The 23,550-nt window shown below is 50.8% G+C and overlaps 1 protein-coding gene across 1 annotated transcript; it reads right to left on the bottom strand.

Annotated features, from left to right (window-relative positions):
* Positions 1–853: 853 nt before the first annotated feature.
* Positions 854–23,308, bottom strand: LOC124476336 (syntaphilin-like). The gene is made up of 11 exons (XM_047033431.1): positions 23,281–23,308; positions 22,512–22,758; positions 22,339–22,470; positions 16,542–16,769; positions 8,399–8,551; positions 8,069–8,137; positions 5,399–5,515; positions 4,099–4,197; positions 3,737–3,886; positions 1,811–2,843; positions 854–1,231 (listed from the first exon to the last, which is right to left on the bottom strand). Exons 1-11 carry the CDS (start codon positions 23,306–23,308, stop codon positions 854–856), a joined length of 2,634 nt encoding a protein of 877 aa, XP_046889387.1.
* Positions 23,309–23,550: the final 242 nt, after the last annotated feature.

The following is a 23,550-nucleotide window of genomic DNA, read 5'->3' as shown; positions in this document are numbered from 1 at the left end:
TGAGAGGACAGGGACAACAGCTAAGCATCTTGCTCCTGGGAAAGATCCGCTTCATTTAGGAATTAAAGTCATATACTGTAGTTCCAAATAACACCGTAATCTTCTCACAAGTCTTCAAAGATTTGGAAAACAACAAGAAACAAGAAGGACACCAGCATGTGGACGCGACACGCTTTGGATCCACACAGCCTCTACTTCAAGTACTTTCTTAACTTCATAAAGTGAATAATAGTGCAAAATGGGTCATAAATATTCAAGAAATATAACAAAAAATATTCTCTGAAGAAGTCTACCATACAGTTCTGTAAATCCATCAGACAGACTCAGCGCTGCTTAATGTTAAGCGTCTGTTCTGACGGGCTCAGGCTGCTTGTGTTCTCCCTGCTGGACCTCTCGTCCATCACATCTCTGACCCCGCGCCTTTACACATGGCTGAAAGGAAACGTCTACAAACTGACAATGTCGAACCCCCCCACATCCCCCAAAGAAGTAACCACACACACCACACACACACACTACACACACACTCCACACACACACCACACACACCACACACACACACACTACACGCACACACACACACACACACACACTACAAACACACACCCACACACTCAGGTCATCCTGAGTCAGTTTTGAAGACAAAGAAGAACCAAGCTCCTTCTGTTCGTGCCTCGTACCACTTCCAATCCTTCAGCTAGAGGAGGGGCCAGGTCGGGGTCAGGGTTCAAGGGTGAAAGTTCAGGGGTCGGATGGGCACACAGCTTCCCAAGGTTGTAAAGGGTCTGGGGCCAGGGTTCATGGTTCAGTGCTTAGGGTTTGGGGTCAGGGGTCATAGTCTAGGGTTCAGGGCTCAGATGGGTGTCCCCCCCAGGTTCCCGCCCCCAGCAGGGTAGTGCCGGAGGCCGCCGCCCCTGCGGAGCGAGTGCAGCGCCACACTGCAGCACCCTCTCAGCAGGGAGCCCATGTGGTACACGGGCAGCCCCTCTCCCCCTCCCCTCCCCCGGCACAGCCAGGCCAGCGTGGGCACCACCGGCACTGCCACCGCCAGCAGGTCCACCAGGAAGTGACGGCTCCAGTAGTTCCTCTGGACCGGGCCGGCAGCGTCCAGCTCTTCATCGCTCACGGTTGAGTGACCGGTAACTTCCTCTTGGTGGGCGGAGCTTCGGGGTTGGGTGGTGTGAGGTAGCTCCTCTCCTCCTGCCTCCTCCCCCTGAATCACTTCCTCCCCCTGAATCACATCCTCCCCCTGAATCACTTCCCTCCCCTGAATCACTTCCTCCTCCTGAATCACTTCCTCCCCCTGAATCACTTCCTCCCCCTGAACTACTTCTTCCCCCTCCTCCTCCTGCCTTTCCTTCAGTACCGCTAGATCTCCCCCGTCTATCTCCCCAATGTCAGAGTCCAGCTCACCCTGTTTTCTCTCCTCCTCCTCCTCCTCCCTCTTCTCCTCCTTCTGCATTCCTACCTCCTTTCCCTCCCCCACCTCTCCCCCCCCCACCTCTCCCTGCCTCCCCTCTCCTTCCCCTACCTCTCCCTGCCTCTCCCCTCCCTCCCTCCCCTCTCCCTGCCTCTCCCCTCCCTCCCTCACCTCTCCCTCCCCCACCTCTCCCTCCCCCACCTCTCCCTCCCTCCCCTCTCCCTCCCCCTCCCCCTCCCTCTCCTCTCCCTCCCCCACCTCTCCCTCCCTCACCTCTCCCTGCCTCCCCTCTCCCTCCCCCCTGTCCGGGCCCCCCGCCCCCCCACACAGTGGTATCTCGGCCCAGCAGGAGGCCGAGGAGGACATCTGTCTGGGGGGGGGCCTCGGGACGGGCTCGGTGAGGGTCGTCATGGTGATGGAGTCCAGCTCCTCGTCGGACGGCCAGGTGGAGGCGGGGCTGCAGGCCTGCGAGCGGAAGGTGCGCTGCTCCGCCACTGTGTCCAGATCGGAGGGGCAGCCGGCCTGGGCGGGGTTAGGGCAGCTCTCGGTCTGGATGGCCTCATCTCTCAGGTGGTGCAGGTACAGGTGGTGGTGAGACAGGCAGGGGTGGCTCAGGCTGCCCCCCCCCAGCCCCCCCACACCGCAGCGCAGGGCCGCCAGGTGCTCCGAAGGGCAGAGCTTCTCACAGGTGGAGGAGTGGGGCAGGTGTTGGGGCAGGTGTTGGGATGGGTGTTGGGGCAGGTGTTGGGGTTGTTGCTGGGGCAGGTGCAGGTGTTGGGGTACTTGCTGGGGCAGGTGCTGGGCATAGGAGGAGAGTAGCGTGGCGGTCTCCTCGGACAAGAAGGCCGCCTCCAGCAGCAGTTCTGCCCCACAGGGGGCGCCACCTTTGCCACAGCACAGGAAGCTGCTGTCCTGGGCTCCGTCGCTGGACAGGAAGTCCTCAATGTGCTCGGCCTGGTCGCTCAGCTTGGTGTAGGTAGAGCTGCGAGTCAGGGAGCGGGCGGGGGACCCCCCCTCACACGACCCCCCGGCCCCCCCCGGCCCAGACAGAACCGACCCCAGACCGCCTCCTCCAGGACTCCCTCCCCCCTCCCCCGGACCTCCAGGCCCGCTGCCCCCGCCACCGCAGCTTCCCCCCCCCAGCTTGGAGGCCCCAGCCTGGGCCTGCTCCATGCTGTGCAGCAGGGTCTCCAACTTGTGGTTCTGGGTGTTGATATCCTGGAGGTAGGTGCTGACGGCGGGGCTGTGGGAGGAGCAGTCTCCCAGGCTGGAGCGCACTGTGTCCACCGCCTGCTGCAGCTGCTGGATCTCCCCCCGCGCCTCCTTCAGGGCCAGCTGGGCCTCCACACGGTGACACTCCTCCTCCAGCCAGTCCTCCTGCATGCGGCTGAGCTGCCCACGTAGAGCATCCACCTCAGAGTCCCTGGGGGGAGGAGAGAGGGAGGAGAGAGGGAGGAGAGAGGGAGGTAAGGGAGGGAGGAGAGAGGGAGGAGGAGAGGGAGGGAGGAGAGAGGGAGGGAGGAGAGAGGGAGGGAGGGAGGAGAGAGGGAGGAGAGAGGGAGGGAGGAGAGAGGTAGGGAGGAGAGAGAGAGGGAGAGGGGAAGGGAGAGAAGGGGGGGAAGAGAGAGATGGAGGGAGGAGAGAAAAATATATATCAATATTGAGAGAGAGAGAGAGAGAGAGAGAGAGAGAGAGAGAGAGAGAGAGAGGGAGGGAGGAGAGAGGGAGGAGAGAGAGAGAGAGGGAGGAGAGGGGGGAGAGAGGGAGGGATGAGAGAGGGAGGAGAGAGAGAGAGACAAAAGGAAAAATTGAGACAACAGAAATTAGAAGGACAACCAGAATGTGACCCTCAGAGAGGTGGACTCATCCATGGCTTGTTGATGAGTTGATATATTCAGCCAAGCAGTAGCCGTTATCATCATGTCAACATCTTGACAAGCTGAAATAACCCAAGGGGTGTTTGATGTGAACAGACCGCTGTTACAACCTCATCTGGATGGAAATAACCACCAATTTCAGATACAAAAGACAACAGAATCATTCCTTTTACATTAGTACTGTATACATGTGTGGAGAGCAAGCTAAATCAAATATCATTTATGAACATGGAGCCAGCTCTGATCCATGACAGGGGATGACCAGGTCAGCTCAAAATGGTCCGCTGTAGGACAGGAAGTGGTCCGCTGTAGGACAGGAAGTGGTCCGCAGTAGGACAGGAAGTAGTCCACAGTAGAACCGGAAGTGGCCCTCTGTAGGGCAGGAAGTGGTCCACTGTAGGACAGGAAGTGGCCGGCTGTAGGACAGGAAGTGACCCACCTGTCCTGCAGTCGGTTGATGGTCTCTTTGAGGCGCGCCCGCAGGTGTCGGATGCACACCTCCTTCTGCTGCAGGGGAGTGAGGTACTGCTCCGGGGCGGGGGGCCGGATGCCGTGGTTATCTGTGCATGACGTGTACTTAGTCTGACGCCTGGGGGAAGGGGGGGGAAACAGTTTACACACAATGTTCTGGGAGAAATACAGACAGACAGACAGACAGACAGACAGGTAAACAGGTAGACAGACAGACAGGTAGACAGACAGATAGGTAAACAGGTAGACAGACAGACAGGTAAACAGGTAGACAGACAGACAGACAGACAGACAGACAGGTAAACAGGTAGGCAGACTGACGGGTCTTACTTGGTGGGACTACAGTCGCTGCCCTTGCAGGAGCTGCTGCTACTGCTGAGGGAGGCGTTGCCATAGGGATCCCTCCCGCTGGGCGGGGCCACTGTACGCCTGTTCCAATCAGAATCAGAATCAGAAAGGGTTTTATTTGCCATGAAAGTTTGCACAGACAAGGAATTTACTTTGGCAGGAAGGTGCATACATTAAACATATTAGAATCCTAAAACTTACATATCTGGTCTAACTGTACTAAAGGTACAAGTCTACCTAATACTAATAAAAAATATAAAATATAAAGTGGTCAAATAATTTACAATATAAAATAAGAAAGAGGCGGGAGGGGCATGGTTACTCTATCACCCAGGGCAACCGGTGAAAGGTTGTGAATTCACCCCGTAACGGCAGCATACATCAGGATGTTAAACAGGACCAGGAACCAGACACACATGCTCTGCATTGTCACTACAGTGGGTTGCTAGGGACCTGTTGTCATTACAGTGTGTTGCTAGGGACCTGTTGTCATTACAGCATGTTGCTAGAAACTTGTTGTCAATACAGCATTTTGTTAAGGACCTGTTGTCACTACAGCGTGTTGCTAGGCACCTGTTGTCATTACAGTGTGTTGCTAGGCACTTGTCCACACGGGGGGAAGGGTCCGTATTACTGTGCCACGTACCGATAGGCTACCATGGAGGAGTTTTGAAGCCTCCATGCTCTGATTGGTCGTACGCGTCCCTAAGCACTCTGAAGTCAGTCAAATACTATAGTGAGAACGCAGCGAAGCTGGTAAACTAATACACACAGTAGGACACCACGTCACACTGGAAGACACAACACAACACACCAAACCCCTCCAGGAGAGGCCACACAGCAGCAGCCCAGGAAGAGGGTGTGGGGTCAGACAGGCCAGCATAGAAACAGAGAATTTCTATGGAGGAAACAGCCACTGGTGGACAGGTGATGGTGGGGGTCTCACACACGCTCAGAGACTGTCTGCAGAGGTGGGATGAGCCAGCAGAGGATGAGCAGTGATGAGTGGGACACAGCCAATCACAGAACTGGAGGATGGCGAGGGGGCGTGTGCATGCTAAGGAGAGGTCCTGAGTACCAGTGGGTGAGAATGAAACAGGAAGAGGGCGTGGCCAGGATATGGGGGGCACATGCTAGGGGGGAGAGGGGGGGGTTGGCAAGGGGGGCCAGGATATGGGGGGCACATGCTGTGGGGGAGAGTGGGGGGGGGTTAGCAGAGGGGGCCAGGGGGGTGGGGGCCACATGCAGAGGGATGGGGGGGCAGGGGGCGGAGTTTGCTGACCGACAGTGGCGCTCAGGAGACTTTGGGGTGGCACATCCTTTAGTCGGACGCATCGACACCATATAGCCCGTTTCCATGGGAACGTAGTCTAGCTCTATAAACCTGCAGTAGTCGAACCTGACCAATCGGAAACAACAGGAAGTTACGTTAGGATCAGGAGGAAGTTGAGGGCAGGAAGATGGTGAGGTGGAGATGATGTCACAGAAAGTCGAGGTGATGTCATATATACCTCTACGACCTTAGCTGCTAGCCCCTCCCAGCCTTCAGCTGCTAACCTTAGACTGGATACCCCTGTTCCTAAAGTGCTGAGTCACTGACCTGGGAGAAACATTCTAGCCAAAAACTAGGGGTGGGCGGTATACCGGTATGAACGCGAATATAGGTATTGCGTTGTGCCATGATATGGATTTTGCCATATCATGGATATCACGATATGTTAATAAATGTATTAGTAAAGTGTTTCTGTTTGGTATAAAATATAAGTCAAGTGATACTGCGTAGTGAGCTAGTTCAAATTTGTATCTTTTACAAAAAACAACATGCAGCATGGACGCCGCACGCATTGTGCCAGCCAATGAAAGTCAACAAACAGGCTAGCGCAACTCCAGAGGAAGCAAACATTCAGTAAACTGTTTTTGTTGGCAAGTGTAAGCAAGCGTTAATGATGTCTGAAAAGAAGCCCAGCGGGGTTGATTTGCCGGACAAAGAAGAATTGGTAAAAAAAATGATTGAGCCTCTGTCGTTTGGAAATGATTTGGCTTCAAGTTATCCGACATCGACCAACAAACAGTAGCTTACTCTGTAAGTTGTGTCGTCGAATTGTGATAGCCAAAGGTGGAAACACTAGCAATCTCTTTCACCACCTGAAAGCCATGCATGTGCGCAAAAATGAATCTACCAGAATACGTTTGACAAATCCAATGCCAGGTTGGTTAGAATTGTGAAATGTATGTTTATTGTAGGCCAACAGAATCGAGTATTCAGCCATATAATCATTGATGATAGCTAGAGCTAACTAGCCTTGCTGCCAGCCCAACTTATCCCTGCCCACAACAAATTTGGTCGGGAAGTTAGGTCTGGAGTAGCTCGGTAGCGGAAAAACTATACCCAAACAGGAGCTGTTCGGACAAATGAAATTGTCAGGGCGGGCTTTATATGATGATGGACAGATGATCAACAGTAACGTAATCAACCACGTCATCAAAGAGCGCTTGGGTTGAATTTGTTTTCAACAAACAACATATTACGTTGCTCTGATTGGTTGTAGGTCTATCCAATTGAGCGAAGAGGCATTTGTTTTACGAGTTCGGTTGAAATACGCCCCATACTCACAGCCCAACGGAGAGTTATCAGACTCATATCTGACTCTGACGAAAATTATGAGTATGACAACGTCAGGCTAAGAGCTAACTCTACAAATATTTAACAGTTTTTTTGCGATCCCATAAACGTAGGCTACTGTTGAACGCGTAGGCTACTGAGAAGTCGATCTTCCGTGGCAATTAAACGCTGCAAAATTCATGACAGTGACACACTGGAGTTACCCAATCCAAATCCTTCCGAGTGTGGTAGATTAGCCGCTGCAGTGCGGGTTGCATTGTCATGACATTTTAAGAATAACTAATATATCGTGATAAATACCGATACCGTCAGTGCTTACAAATTATACCGTGATAAACATTTTAGGCCACACCGCCCAGCCCTACCAGAAACCCACAACCTGGTTCTACAGCCTGGTTCTACAGCTTCTGTAGCCTGGTTCTACAGCCTGGTATAGAACCACGGATCATATAGACTTGATAGACCCAGAGTACATATACTACACAGCAGCACAGTATCACTACACATCTCACAGTCAGAAGAATTTGTCTTTGTCCTTCCTGTGATGTCATGTCCTGTCATGTGACTGAGATGGGGAGGAGGGGGGGCAGCTGCTGTGAAGGCAGGTTATGATGAAGCCATGACAGAGAGCAGTATCAAGCAGGAAAGAGGGAGGAGGGAGGGGAGAGGGAGAGAGGAAGGGAGGGAGGGAGGTAGGGAAGGAAAGAAGGGAAGAGTGGGAGAATGGGAGAGAGGGAGAGGAGGGAGGGTGGGGGAGAGAAGAAGGGAGGGAGGAAAGGACAGAGGGAGAGGAGGGGAGGCAGGGTGGGGGAGGGAGAGGAGAGGAGCAGCAGAATCAAGCCTGAAAAGAAACGTGCATCAAAATCAACCATCCATCTTCCGGATGGATCTGAGTGTCTTTAGTGAGTGAGAGGAGTCTGTTGATGGTGTGTGGTGACATCACCTGGGGGTGGGGCTGTGGGCAGGGCCAGGGAGTGAACGCTTAGTGTGATTGGACAGACAGAAAAAGGAGGAGGAAAGTGGGACAGAAGCATGGCTCCCTCACAACTGGGACCAAAAACTGTCTAAGAGTCTAAGAGTGACCTATGGTTGTTAATCTGCCATGCCAATGTCCCAACTCCTCTGTAGTCCCAGGGTTAGGGTTAGTCCCAGGGTTAGTCCCAGGGTTAGGGTTAGTCCCAGGGTTAGTCCCAGGGTTAGGGTTAGTCCCAGGGTCAAGTTTGGGGTTAGTCCCAGGCTGGTGGATGAGGAGCCGTGTTGGAGCCAGGGGTTCTGTGTATGAGGATCCACAGCTGGGATCTGCTGAAATGCATGTGCCTACTAACACACCTCCAGCCACAGAGATTCACAAACCTCTGGATCTGGGACCTTGCTAGAACCCCAAGCAAGGTTCCACACCTGGAACCACAAGCATGGTTCCACAGATCTACAAGCAAGGTTTCACACATAGAACCATAAGCTTGGTTCCACACGTGGAGCCACAAGCATGGTTCCACAGATCTACAAGCAAGGTTCCACACATAGAACCACAAGCATGGTTCTATGAACCTGGTGGGTGAACCACCAGTAGGGTTGTGCAGAAAATAGCTAGCCAGCATGGCCTCTGCTCCTGCTGTGTCTATGAGTGGGGCGGGGTGGGGTAACTATAGCAGGTCTCACGCAGGGGGCGCTGGCACCGGAACTGTCACGGTAGCTGTGGTTACCACCGCCTTTACTGGTGCCGTTGCCGCGGGTGCCGGCTTGGGCGGGGCTGAGGATGAGAGCATCTGCTGCAAGCGACGCTTCGGCTGCAGAACCCTCAGAGGGTTGAATCTGAGAGACACCAAAGGAGGGAGAGATGAGGAGAGACCAGAGGAGGAAGAGATGAGGAGAGACCAGAGGAGGGAGAGATGAGAAGAGACCAGAGGAGGGAGAGATGAGGAGAGACCAGAGGAGGGAGACCAGAGGAGGGAGAGATGAGGAGAGACCAGAGGAGGTAGAGATGAGAAGACACCCGAGGAGAGAGAGATGAGGAGAGACCAAAGGAGGGAGATAGTGACCAAATAGAGAAAGACCAGAGAGAGAAAGAACGACCAGAGAGAGAGAAGTACAATGTAGAGGTCTCTGTGTAGTCCAGCTCAATGATGCGTGGGTTCATCTGTAAAGGGTGAGCTTGTTAACATCTGATCCAGCACACCACACACACAATACCACAGGGTGAGTGTTGGTGTGCGTGTGTGTGTTTAGTGGTTATTGAGTGCAGCAGATGTGGAAACTGAGGCAAACTTCTCCCAGGTGGACCGGACACCCTGCAGCAGCAAGGCAAATATAGAAACACACACACAGACTCACACACACTCTCTCACACACACAGACTCACACACACTCTCTCACACATATACACACTCACTCACAGGCGCTCCACAGAGGAGAGAAAAGAGGCAAAAGAAAGTTACCTGCGTGAGCCAGATGCCGACCTCCGATTGGCTGGGGTAGGGGCTGACATTCTGGATTCGTCTCTCTGTCTCTCTGTTGATTCAGGATTTAAGTGACAACCAGCCTTGGACAGACAAACATGTTAATTTTACACACACGCCAGCATATATATACACACACACAAACAAGAATTAGTGCACAGTAGACACAGTCAGGCAAGCTCCTCCTCCACTCTTTTCCTTCCTCTACCCCCTCTGTTCTCTTCTCTCCTCCCAACCCCTCCTCCCTCTCTCCTCTCCTCACTCTCTCATTCTCTCCTCCCTCTCTCATTCTCTCCTCCCTTCTCAATCAAATACATTACACTCATAAAGACTCATTAATAATGCTACTGCTTACTAAAGTAGCATATCCTCAACATCATCAATACCAGCCACATCCCTCAGGAGTCTACTCTACACCACACCAAGCCACGCCCCCACAGTGTGCAGAGCTCACCTGGGCTTCCAGATCTCTCACTCTGAAATCCTCTGGGCCAATCCCAGTCCTTTGATCCCACAATAAGTGAACACACACAGGGAGCGGAGTAAAGCAGAGAACAGGTGTTCAGGTGTGTGGAACCTTCTAGAAGATCACAGCCCTCCCTCTCCCTCCTCCCTCTTTCCCTCTGCTACCAGCCCTCTCTCTCCTCCTTTCTCTCCTCCTCTCTCTCTCTCCTCCTCTCTCTCTCCTCCCTGGACAGGCAGAAGCAGCATTGCTCCTGACACAACATCACAACTCAGATTAAAGCTTCTTATGCAACAGCCTGCCTCAGAAACAGGCAGGTACACTCTCTCACACTCACACACACACACACACACACACACACACACACACACACACACACACACACACACACAAGCAGCTTCAAAGATGAATACAATAGAGATAGAGAGAGACAGAGACAGAGACAGGAAAATCCCTTTTCAGCTGTCCCCAATAATCTCTATCAGTCCAGCATCTCTGACTACTGAATTCCTGCACATAAACCTGGGGGGGAGGGTCGGGCGGGGGGGGGGGGGGGGGTGACCTTGACTCAGCACACACTGACACAGCACCATCAGTATCATCCAGGGTCAGAAATCCAGAGGCCCTGACCACTGAGTCACACACACACACAAACACAAGATTAACTAGGATCAATCTAAGGGAAGGATATCAGGTGGATATATCACGTTTCAGAGATCAGACTAGGTTCCTGCAGCTAGCTACGGAGTTGTTATTGTCGCTATGACATCCTTACACGGATACGGAAGCACCCCGTCACCAAGGAGAGGTTACCAAGGAGACGAGAGGTGGACTCACATCGCAGTGATGGAAAGCCAGCAGGGCGACGCTGAAACAGTGGCCAGGTCGCTATGGAGACAGGCATTCCGCCACTTATCTGGAACGTGACCGGCTCTCGTGAGACGCTGTGATGCAAGGACAGGAAGGACAGGAGGGAGGAGGTTACTAGATGACCGTGGTGGAGAGGACAGCAGGGAGGAGGTTACTAAATGACCGTGGTGGAGAGGACAGAAGGGAGGAGGTTACTAGATGACCGTGGTGGAGAGGACAGAAGGGAGGAGGTTACTAGATGACCGTGGTGGAGAGGACAGGAGGGAGGAGGTTACTAGATGACCGTGGTGGAGAGGACAGGAGGGAGGAGGTTACTAGATGACCGTGGTGGAGAGGACAGGAGGGACGTTACTAGATGACCGTGGTGGAGAGGACAGGAGGGAGGAGGTTACTAGATGACCGTGGTGGAGAGGACAGGAGGGAGGAGGTTACTAGATGACCGTGGTGGAGAGGACAGCAGGGAGGTAGTTACTAGATGACCGTGGTGGAGAAGACATATGAACCCTGGTAAGGACAGAGTAGGCCTAACAGGGATGCCCTCTGCTAGCATGCAGCATGAAGCCCAGAATAATATACATCCATAATTGATGCCTGTTACAACTGCTTATGAGCGCGGGACCGCAGCCAAGACCGATAACATAAACACGAGCACATCAAACAGATAACGCCTGAACCTCCTCGCCTTATTAACACTTATGTTAATATTTGGAGGCATGAAATAAAATACTGCAAGGTCAAATTGCTCTGTCTGGCAAGCAGTCACGACTCCGTCTACCGAGTGGCAGGTGTCGCTGAGTCTTACCGTTCACGCTGTCTTACGCTAAATCGATCTTAACCGCAAGATATGGAGCTGAAAACACTGGATCGGAAATATTGTCTCAGAAACATTCTACGGAAGAGCTGATTCACGTATTGACACTGACGCGTGAACCAACCACAGGAGAGGCCGCGCGCACTAACGGGGGAATTCTCCGTGGCACAGCAGCACGAGATGACAAGGCAGGACAACCTCTGACTGCAGTGCGCAGAATCTTTGCTTAGACCAGCAACTAAACACACCTAAACATAAACAATCACCGGTGCGTACCTTGCAGTGGCGAGTTGAGAGCCCGCAGTTTGCCAAATAAACGAAACACCGTTGGTTATTCTGCTGCGCGGTGTACATAGAATTTCCTATCACTACATCACTCCATTCATTCATTCAGTCCCAGGCAGCCCCTTGCGCTCGTTGCACTACAATATCCTCACTAACAACAAACAGCGTTCTCTAGACAACACGTACCTATTACTCCCGCCTGTGTCGATTCTCACGATTTAATTTCTGAACGGCCCGATCTCAGATTTTGCCTTGATTCCTGTTTATTTCTTTAGGGACTCCGCTGAAGCGGCGTTCCTCGCTCGCTCGCGCGCCCGGGGCGGGGACGGGAGGTGCGTTAGCGAGCCGCGTGAGGAGAGACGAGCTCGGCCACTGATGGAAACAGATGCGTCGTGTTACGTTGCTTCTTAAAGGGAAACGACACCCTCTGCATTTAGACTGCGGACAAAGACACTGAGTGGACCATCTACTCAAAGGAAGGAAGGAAGGAAGGAAGGAAGGAAGGAAGGAAGGAAGGAAGGAAGGAAGGAAGGAAGGAAGGAAGGAAGGAAGGAAGGAAGGAAGGAAGGAAGGAAGGAAGGAGGGAAGGAGGGAGGGAGGGAATACAATTTTTTTTGTTTAGTCAATTCTATGATTGTTAAAGGGAAGTATGTGTGTACTTTCTATGTAAACCTGGGGTGTGTGCTTGCCTATGTGTGTATCACATGTAACTTTTAAATTTTAATTATAGCTTATGTTCACATTGCCCAGCTAGATGTTACAAATAAAGTAAACCTGTTACTGTATATTGTTAGTATTATTATTATTATAGTTCCGTTGCTGTATATTGTTACTGTTATAGTTTTTATTACTAGTTGGAGACAACGGGGGACTGGTTGTTTTCATCCTTATTCGTATAAGTATAACCTACTTTAGAGTTCTTTCCCCTGGAACAGATTTCATGTTCCAACTGAGGGGGGCTGTCGTTGTTTTGGTGTGTGGGGCTGCATCAAATACCCTTTTTGCTCTGTTAAATTGCTGCACTAGTCCACACTTGACCGGTGGGGATCTCATTCTATTATGACTGTAACTGTTAGCTGCTCCTGCCATTCTCTAATCCCTGCTCTCCTCTCTGTCCCCCCCCCCCCCCCACACACATTCCCTGTGGTGTGGGGGGTTTGAGCTGTCAGGACCTGCTTGGTCGTCGGTCTGCCAACGCTGAACCAGGTCGTCACCCGGAATCCAGTCTCCATGACGGCCAACAGCGAGTTTCCCGGTCCCATCCAACGTCTATAAAGCCGAACAATGGATTTTGGTGTTTCAAAACCCATTGACACTGTATGACTATGTTTAGCTTGTGTTCTGCTCCTCTCTCTTACCAACCGTCTCTGGAGGAGGGGATCCCTCTCTGAATTGCTCCTCCCAAGGTTTCTTCCATTTTTTCTCCCGGTGGGAGTTTTTCTGGGAGTTTTTCCTTGTCTTCCTTGAGGGTTTAGGTTGGTTGAGGGGCAGTTCTATGGGCGCATGTGAAGCCCTCTGTGACATGCTTGCGTGTAAAAAGGGCACGCAAATCAAATAAATTTGATTTGATTTGATTTGAATTTTTCATTGTACTATGTAAAGACTAAACTGAAATATCAGATTTCACACAGTGAGAATATTCATTGCAGGGTATGAACACACACACACACAGAGGTACATACACACACACTCACACAGAGGTATACACACACACACACACACTAACACAGAGGTATACACACATACACACAGAGGTACACACACTGCATTGCTGTAATATGGATCCTAATAGTATCTCTTCCGAGTTCCCTCAGAGGAGAGCCATGCAGTGAGGCGAACATAAACAGGACTGTTCCTCAGAACAGCTGTGCTCAGATCACACCTTCTGGGCCCTACTGCACCCTCTGGGACCAACTGACCTGGAATCAGGTATTGTATTGTCTGGTGAGATGTGGTTACTTTACACTGTGTCTGGTAGCTGACATGTTACTTAAAACTGTCTGGCAGCTACATTTACATTTAGTCATTTAGCAGATGCTCTTATCCAGAGCGACTTACAGTAGGTACAGGGACATTCCCTCCGAGGCAAGTAGGGTGAAGTGCCTTGCCCAAGGACACAACGTCATTTGGCACGGCGGGGAATCGATCCGGCAACCTTCTGATTACTAGTCCGACTCCCTCACCGCTCAGCCATCTGACTCCTAGCTGATATGTTACTTTACACTGTGTCTGGTAGCTGAGTTAGTTTAACGACTAGCAGGCAAGATGACAATCAGATAATTGAGTATATGTAACCATAGGCAATTCTAGGTTTTAAAACTGGGGGTCCAAAGGGTAGCGAATACTTTTTTTTGCTTACAAAAACATGCTCAAAATGTATAGTAGATATATATTTTTTTTATTAATCATTAAAGTACAACAAACCATGATAGAACATACAACTCTGACATCACTTAAAAATGTTCTAAAATCATTTTATCGTTTTTTTACATTAAAGATCCTGTAAAGCAAATTCCATGATTTGCTTCTCAGTACATAATATACGTGAGAAATTAGTTCCTAAAAACATGTGCAAATCGCGAAGATTTTGTCGCACTGAAATGTGGAGTTAGATCGTTGAACAGTTTCTGTTCTGTTTTCAGCTCAGGTTTTGTATAGACGGAGCCAAGTCCCGACCGATCTACGTCACAGCGACCTATCTACGTCAGATCTTAGGCGGTTGCATTCTGTTACTTAGCTGGTTCGATGCAAAGACAAAGTAACACATAAAACACTCCAGGTAGGTCTGTTCTGATATCTGCAATTGATTTATCTAGTGTTGCTGTTGTTGTTAAATTCAATAAATTCGAAGAGGCGGAGCTTCAGCTCCTTCAGGCGACACACATATAAACATCTTTCCAAATAGGCTTAATAATTTTATTAGCACTAAATACATTTGTTGCATAGTCGATGTGATAGGTCACTTTTAAAATCATGTCATACTTTGTCATTATATCCTGGCCATGGATGCATTAATCATTGCTGCCTTTCAAAGATGTCAGGTAAAAAGCAATTAATTAATTTTAACCCCCTGACGGGGGGGGTGGGGTGGGGATGTCACTCTTGCCTGTCTTCAAAACTTGAGAGCCCTGCCAGGTTGATAACAACTTATGTAGCTAGCTATGTTGTCAGGCTGGGATATCAACACTCTGTATTTTTGTCAGTTTTATCGAAAAGTATACCGCTAACCTACTGTCTGAAAAACGGAAGTTGGCTGGCCTTAATTCTGGTTATAGTAGCCTACTATTTGTTACATTCTTCGATAGCCAAATAAATGTTCTGGTGCACGTAACTCTGCCAGGCTATTGCATTTTGTACTTCTGTTGATCAATTTCATAATTCTTGTTAGTTAGCCTACAGCATCCAATCAGCGCTAAAGTGTAGTACCTACCCTTTCCGTTCAGAGTTAACTTTAATGGGTTTTTGTGTTAATGTAATGTCGTTTTCCATTTGGGGGAGCGTGTTTTTGTATTGGGGGGAGGTGAACAAGTCATCCGATTTGGGGGGAGTTGACTCGTATTCGGGGGGAGTGTTTTCATTGGGGGGATGTACTCATATTAGGGGGGGTGGTGTTTTGCACTTCAGGGCCACCATAGGATACCCCTCAAATTCCCCTTTTCTCAGGATATCATTTTTGGTCTAGTAATTTGAATGTTGAATTCGAAAGAGGAGGCAAAAAAATACACACTGCTGGGTGTTAGATTTTTTTAAAGTCACTTTTTTGTCTTAAAAAGCCTTTTAAAATGAAAATGGCGTCATACACATCGAACGACCAGACTGCTTTATGGCAAGCTCTGGTTACTGCCACTTTTCTCTCGAGGCATTGACAACACAGCTGACAGGGGAGTCTCCCTCTCAATACACATGCTAGAAAGAGTTTTGGTTGGCTAATGTTGTTACTAATGTTGCTAATGCTCTGACATTCTGGTTCTGCTTCGGATGCCATCAAGCGGGATCTCTGGTCGTAGTTCACTAACCAATCAGCAGGACATAAGTACTCAACTTTCGATCTATAATCCATGTTGAACATGCAAAAACTACAATCAAAACAAATTAAGCCGTTTACCATAGACTCCCATTCAGCATGCACTCGCTCGCGATCACTCCCAGTGGAACTCTGGTGGAACTTAATAGGGAGTGGACAGGCTCTCCTTTAACAGGCTCTGGCTGTACTCCGGCACAAAGTATGCTAAAAAACATACGAATGGAAGTTCAAATATTGCAGTCGTTTGTTTCCGTCAAAAACACTTCTGTCGTGATGTCTACAGAAAAAACGAATGTGATCATCAATTCAATGAATGATACAAACAGGTGAGTAGGCCTATTTTAGACCGAATGGGGCCCTCCATTCTTACATAAATTATTGGATTGGATTGATAATAATCTGTAGACAACATTTGTTCTAAAAATGTCCTACTTTGACAAGTGTTGATGATGGGAAAGACTTAAAGTGTTGCCAGTCATGTCTTTATAGGTTGTATTGTTCAGTGATTATGCGATCATACTTCTTAAATCAACTAGCGAACAAAATCCCTTTAAAGGGTTTTTTACTTTTTCGCACTTTCTACCAGCGGCAGCTGGTGTGGGAATTATCTGAGGAAGCAGAGGGGTACATTGAAATGGATCCTAGGCCACTTTCTTTATATATATAGAATCATAGAATATTGAATCTGAATCTCCAGTACTGTATGTGCAGACAGGGTGAAGACGAATCCAGGAGGGTGCAGTACTAAGGTCCTGCCAGCAGAGGGTGCTACACGACAGCTATTTTGCCGTATTCCCACTGTTTTCAAAGGCTGGGAATACAGTCTACCATACGTATACAAGAAAACATTCAACTTCCTGGTCACTTTCTAGGTTGATTTTATCCTCGCACACTTAGTCTCCTGAGTGTTCTCCTGAGTGTTCTCCTGAGTGTTCTCCCGAGTGTTCTCCTGAGTGTTCTCCAGAGTGTTCTCCTGAGTGTTCTCCAGAGTGTTCTCCAGAGTGTTCTCCTGAGTGTTCTCCAGAGTGTTCTCCAGAGTGTTCTCCAGAGTGTTCTCCTGAGTGTTCTCCTGAGTGTTCTCCTGAGTGTTCTCCTGCATGTACTTGGGTAGATGGAGGTTGCTGACCTCCCACCCCTCATATTAATGTGTCACCCCCCTTCTGGAGGGAAAGGTAGAGAGTAGCTCAGATCTATTTGAGAAAACACACACACAACCACACACACCACACAGCCTCACACACACACACCACACAGCCTCACACACACACCACATAGCCTCACACACATACAACCTCACACACACCACACAACCTCACACAAACACAGAAAGTACAGTAATGTTGGTCTCCTTAGCAACAGACTACATCACACATGAAGACATGGCAAAAGAAATGAAGGTAAAGTCGTATTTTCTCCCTCCCTTCCCCTATCTGTCTCTCCCTCTGGCTCCAACCCCTCCCCCACAGCCCTCCCCCACACCCACCCCCTCCCCCACCCCCTCACCCTTCTTTCTCATGTGACTCTCACTTCCTATCTGAACTTCACCCTCTCTCTCTTTCTTCTCCCTCTCACCCTCCCTCTGTCTCTCCCTTCCTCTTTCCCTCCCTCTATCTCATCAACACAGGTATTGGAGTGAGCTCTCCATCAGGTTTGTAAAGAAATCTAAATAAGCGAAAACCAAATAAGAAGGCTCCACTTGGATCATGACAGCTATGACCGGACCTGGTGTGGAGCACTGCAGCTGGAGGAGAGACCCGCCAGGTCCTACCATATCTCCTGCCTCTTGTCTCATATCTCCTGCCTCCTATCTCCTGCCTCCTGTCTCATATCTCCTGTCTCCTACCTCCTGTCTCCTACCTCCTGTCTCCTACCCTGCTATCTTCTTTACCTGCCTATGTCAGAACTAGTGGGCAGCTTTGATCAGGGAACTGTCTTAAAAGTCTTGTAGCTTTGATGTTGATGTGTGTGTGTGGTGATGTGCATGTGTGTCAGTGTGTGTATGTGCAGGTGTTAATGTGTGTGTGATTTAGAGTGATCTATGACTTCTCCCTTGTCTCTGTGGACCGTGTATCAGCAGCATTGAAGTGCTAATGAGTCTAAACTCACAGCGACACAAGTCCTACTGATGAGCAGGGAGGCCCCTGATGCAGGTGTTAGGGTTAGGGAGCGTTGGTTGTGTGTGTGAAGTGTTGAGGCCATGGAGAACTGAGGAGTGATAATCTGTGTTTCTTTTCTCCTTCAGACTCTTGTCTCTCTATCTCTCTCCCTCTCTCCCTTTCTCTCTCTCTCTCTCTCTCTCTCTCTCTCTCTCTCTCTCTCTCTCTCTCTCTCACTCTCTCTCTCTCTCTCTCTCTCTCTCTGTGTCTCTCTCTCTCTGTGTCTCTCTCTCTCTGAGTCTCGCTCTCTCTGTCTCTCTCTGTCTCTCTCTGTTTCTGTCTGATGTTAGCTGCTTAATGTCTTCAGATGTCTGTTCTCCTGTGTTTCCCACCTATTCTTTCATGTACTGTCTTCTACTGGGTTCTATAGTCGTACCTACTGGGCTCTACTGGGTTCTGTAGTCGCAACTACTGGGTTCTACTGGGTTCTTCTGATGCCTTGAAAACGTAATGCACATTTTGGCTATAATACAATAGCCCTCGAAGCTTAAGATTATATATGTGGAATGTGGTGCTTACGTTTGCAATTAAAATGTATTTGTAATGTACATTAGCATAATAGTATGCTAGTATTGGTGGTGTTGTGGTGTACTGTTGTTGTGTAATGTAGCTGTGTGACTGTGTTGTGGTAGCAGTGGAGAATGTTACGGTTGACCTGCATCTGCCCTCTCAGCACCTCCTGTGTGCGTGCACGCGTGCCTGTGTCAACACTTGGCAGGTCACTGACGTGGACCGTCCGTTTAGTTGCTGGACCAGAGCACCTCCTCTATCACACACTGACCAGAGCACCACCTCTATCACACACTGACCAGAGCACCACCTCTATCACACACTGACCAGAGCATCACCTCTAACACACACTGACCAGAGCACCACCTATATCACACACTGACCAGAGCACCACCTCTAACACACACTGACCAGAGCACCACCTCTAACACACACTGACCAGAGCACCACCTATATCACACACTGACCAGAGCACCACCTCTATCACACACTGACCAGAGCACCACCTATATCACACACTGAGCAGAGCACCTCTAACACACACTGACCAGAGCAGCACCTCTATCACACACTGACCAGAGCACCACCTCTATCACACACTGACCAGAGCAGCACCTCTAAAACACACTGAGCAGAGCACCTCTAACACACACTGAGCAGAGCACCACCTCTAACACACACTGACCAGAGCACCACCTCTAACACACACTGAGCAGAGCACCACCTCTATCACACACTGACCAGAGCACCACCTCTATCACACACTGACCAGAGCACCACCTCTATCACACACTGACCAGAGCACCACCTCTAACACACACTGAGCAGAGCACCACCTCTAACACACACTGAGCAGAGCACCACCTCTAACACACACTGAGCAGAGCACCACCTCTATCACACACTGAGCAGAGCACCACCTCTATCACACACTGAGCAGAGCACCACCTCTAACACACACTGAGCAGAGCACCTCTAGAACACACTTAGCAGAGCACCACCTCTATCACACACTGAGCAGAGCACCACCTCTATCACACACTGAGCAGAGCACCACCTCTATCACACACTGAGCAGAGCACCACCTCTATCACACACTGAGCAGAGCACCTCTAGAACACACTTAGCAGAGCACCACCTCTATCACACACTGAGCAGAGCACCACCTCTATCACACACTGAGCAGAGCACCTCTAACACACACTGAGCAGAGCACCACCTCTATCACACACTGAGCAGAGCACCACCTCTATCACACACTGAGCAGAGCACCACCTCTAACACACACTGAGCAGAGCACCTCTAACACACACTGAGCAGAGCACCACCTCTATCACACACTGAGCAGAGCACCACCTTTATCACACACTGAGCAGAGCACCTCTAACACACACTGAGCAGAGCACCACCTCTATCACACACTGAGCAGAGCACCACCTCTATCACACACTGAGCAGAGCACCTCTAACACACACTGAGCAGAGCACCTCTAACACACTGAGCAGAGCACACTGACAGTCTCCCCTCCTCTCCCACCCTCCACCTCTATCACACACTGAGCAGAGCACCTCTATCACACACTGAGCAGAGCACCTCTATCACACACTGAGCAGAGCACCTCTATCACACACTGAGCAGAGCACACTGACAGTCTCCCCTCCTCTCCCACCCTCCACCTCTATCACACACTGAGCAGAGCACCTCTATCACACACTGAGCAGAGCACCTCTAACACACACTGAGCAGAGCACCTCTATCACACACTGAGCAGAGCACCACCTCTAACACACACTGAGCAGAGCACCACCTCTAACACACACTGAGCAGAGCACCACCTCTATCACACACTGAGCAGAGCACCTCTAGAACACACTGAGCAGAGCACCACCTCTATCACACACTGAGCAGAGCACCACCTCTATCACACACTGAGCAGAGCACCTCTAACACACACTGAGCAGAGCACCACCTCTATCACACACTGAGCAAAGCACCACCTCTATCACACACTGAGCAGAGCACCACCTCTAACACACACTGAGCAGAGCACCTCTAACACACACTGAGCAGAGCACCACCTCTATCACACACTGAGCAGAGCACCACCTTTATCACACACTGAGCAGAGCACCTCTAACACACACTGAGCAGAGCACCACCTCTATCACACACTGAGCAGAGCACCACCTCTATCACACACTGAGCAGAGCACCTCTAACACACACTGAGCAGAGCACCTCTAACACACTGAGCAGAGCACACTGACAGTCTCCCCTCCTCTCCCACCCTCCACCTCTATCACACACTGAGCAGAGCACCTCTATCACACACTGAGCAGAGCACCTCTATCACACACTGAGCAGAGCACCTCTATCACACACTGAGCAGAGCACACTGACAGTCTCCCCTCCTCTCCCACCCTCCACCTCTATCACACACTGAGCAGAGCACCTCTATCACACACTGAGCAGAGCACCTCTAACACACACTGAGCAGAGCACCTCTATCACACACTGAGCAGAGCACCACCTCTAACACACACTGAGCAGAGCACCTCTATCACACACTGAGCAGAGCACCACCTCTATCACACACTGAGCAGAGCACCACCTCTAACACACACTGAGCAGAGCACCACCTCTAACACACACTGAGCAGAGCAGCACCTATATCACACACTGACCAGAGCACCACCTCTATCACACACTGAGCAGAGCACCTCTATCACACACTGAGCAGAGCACCACCTCTAACACACACTGAGCAGAGCACCACCTCTAACACACACTGAGCAGAGCACCTCTATCACACACTGAGCAGAGCACCTCTATCACACACTGAGCAGAGCACCTCTAACACACACTGACCAGAGCACCACCTCTATCACACACTGACCAGAGCACCTCTAACACACACTGAGCAGAGCACACTGACAGTCTCCCCTCCTCTCCCACCCTCCACCTCTAACACACACTGAGCAGAGCACCTCTAGAACACACTGAGCAGAGCACACTGACAGTCTCCCCTCCTCTCCCACCCTCCTGGACAGGACAACCCTCCCTGCACATCTGCTGGGAGGGAGGGGGGAGATAAGAGAGGACGGGAGATGGAGAGTGATGAATGAGAGAAACATAAAACAAGTTGTGGGATTAAAGCTCTGTGGATGACGACTTTCCGGGTTGTGCTGAAGACCAGGTGATTTACTGATCTCCTTTTCAGATATTTGGAAGGCAGAACCCGAAATGCTGATGATGGAGGCCGGCTGGAGTGATGTGGCAAGACAGGCTGGTGTGGTGAGACAGGCTGGTGTGGTGAGACATGCTGGTGTGGTGAGACATGCTGGTGTGGTGAGACAGGCTGGTGTGGTGAGACATGCTGGTGTGGTGAGACAGGCTGGTGTGGTGAGACAGGCTGGTGTGGTGAGACAGGCTGGTGTGGTGAGACAGGCTGGTGTGATATGGTGAGAATTTGTGGATGAATCTGGTGTGGATGAATCTGGTGTGGATGAATCTGGTGTGGATGAATCTGGTGTGTGTGGACTGGTTGGAGGATGGAGATGGAACATGTACTTGTCATCGGGGGGAGGCTGTGATACTCAAAGCTTGTGTGATTGTGAGACGTGAAAGGACTGATGATTATTGTAATTTATACTTTGTTTGTGGGGTGTGAGTGTGTGAAGGGGGGAGAGTGTTTTTTACTAGCTAACTTGAATCACCAATCGTTTTTATTCTCTGTCTTCTCTCTATCCCATCCTTTGTTCCTCTCTCTCTTTGTCTCTTTGTCTTCTGTTTGTTTCTCTGACGCTCTCTCTCTCCTCTCTCTGTCTTTGTCTCTCTCTCCATCCTGTCTAACCTAAACCCACTCCACAGTTCAGTTGAGGTCCCAGCGTTGACCTCTTCCTCCCTCAGAGGCCTTTGTACCCCAGAAGCTGTTAACATGTAGAACATGCGTGGCCTGAGACCCCGGGCTGAGAGGCTGGGGGGCGGGGCCTGAGACCCCGGGCTGAGAGGCTGGGGGGCGGGACCTGAGACCCCGGGCTGAGAGGCTGGGGGACGTGGCCTGAGACCCCGGGCTGAGAGGCGGGGCCTGAGACCCCGGGCTGAGAGGCTGGGGGGCGTGGCCTGAGCCCGGGGGCTGAGAGGCTGGGGGGCGGGGCCTGAGACCCCGGGCTGAGAGGCTGGGGTGGGGGCCTGAGACCCCAGGCTGAGAGGCTGGGGGCCTGAGACCCCGGGCTGAGAGGCTGGGGTCGGGGCCTGAGACCCCGGGCTGAGAGGCTGGGGGGCGTGGCCTGAGCCCGGGGGCTGAGAGGCTGGGGGTCGGGGCCTGAGACCCCGGGCTGAGAGGCTGGAGGCCTGAGACCCCGGGCTGAGAGGCTGGGGGCCTGAGACCCCAGGCTGAGAGGCTGGGGGCCTGAGACCCCGGGCTGAGAGGCTGGGGTCGGGGCCTGAGACCCCGGGCTGAGAGGCTGGTTAAATACTAGTTTTGCTCCCAGTGGTCACTTGTCCTGTCGTGTCTGTCTGAGGCACTCTGATGTATCAGTTGAGTATGGTCATGGGAACACCAGCCTTTAGCTCAGACGCTAACACAGTCCGGATTTATCAGAGCGATCATTAACAGAACAGCTGATTCATGTAGGCTGGCAAAGATGCTGTGAAACACACTTAATGAAAGCAGAGTTACAGCTCTCTTAAGGAGCACCACACCAAGTCCCAGGGAATAGATGTTTGGTCTGGTGTGTTCCCACCGAACATGGAACAATTTGTGATGAATGTGACTTTCGTTGTGTAGTCTTTTGACCATGGTGCTGACACGATGAAAGTGTTTTGAAGCGTGACCAAGCCAGCTGCCTTGACACAGTCCACCAGAGAAAGCTATTTGGCGTCTACTGGAAAACTCCAGTGTAGACATTGTCTTATCACCCTGACTTCACGGTCAGGACTATCTAGGGTCATCTCTGAACTCTGACCTTTTGACTGAGGCTTACACAGAGTCATGAGCTCTCAGCTGGAAAGTGTGGGCGAGACAGGGAGGTCTGTAGGAGGGTGTGTGGGAGTGTGTAGGAGGTGTGTAGGAGTGTGTAAGGGTGTGTAGGAGGTGTGTAAGGGTGTGTAGGAGGTGTGTAAGGGTGTGTAGGAGGTGTGTAAGGCTGTGTAAAGCTGTGTAGGAGGTGTGTAGGAGTGTGTAAGGGTGTGTGGGAGTGTGTAAGGGTGTGTAAAGCTGTGTAGGAGTGTGTAAG

Source organism: Hypomesus transpacificus, chromosome 14 (assembly GCF_021917145.1).
Source record: "Hypomesus transpacificus isolate Combined female chromosome 14, fHypTra1, whole genome shotgun sequence".
Taxonomy (NCBI): Eukaryota; Metazoa; Chordata; class Actinopteri; order Osmeriformes; family Osmeridae; genus Hypomesus; species Hypomesus transpacificus.
Note: the sequence above shows the minus strand (reverse complement) of the source record. Positions and strands in the feature narration are given on the sequence as shown.

Bases quoted from the DNA above. Each gene is read 5' to 3' on its own strand.
- LOC124476336 (XM_047033431.1), bottom strand. From the start codon at position 23,308: ATGACTCTGTGTAAGCCTCAGTCAAAAG. The intron at 4,198-5,398 runs GTCAGCAAACTC...TGATTGGAACAG, and splicing joins TCTCCTGAGCGCCACTGTCG to GCGTACAGTGGCCCCGCCCA. The intron at 1,232-1,810 runs GTCCCGAGGCCC...GATGTGATTCAG, and splicing joins TGACGACCCTCACCGAGCCC to GGGGAGGAAGTGATTCAGGG.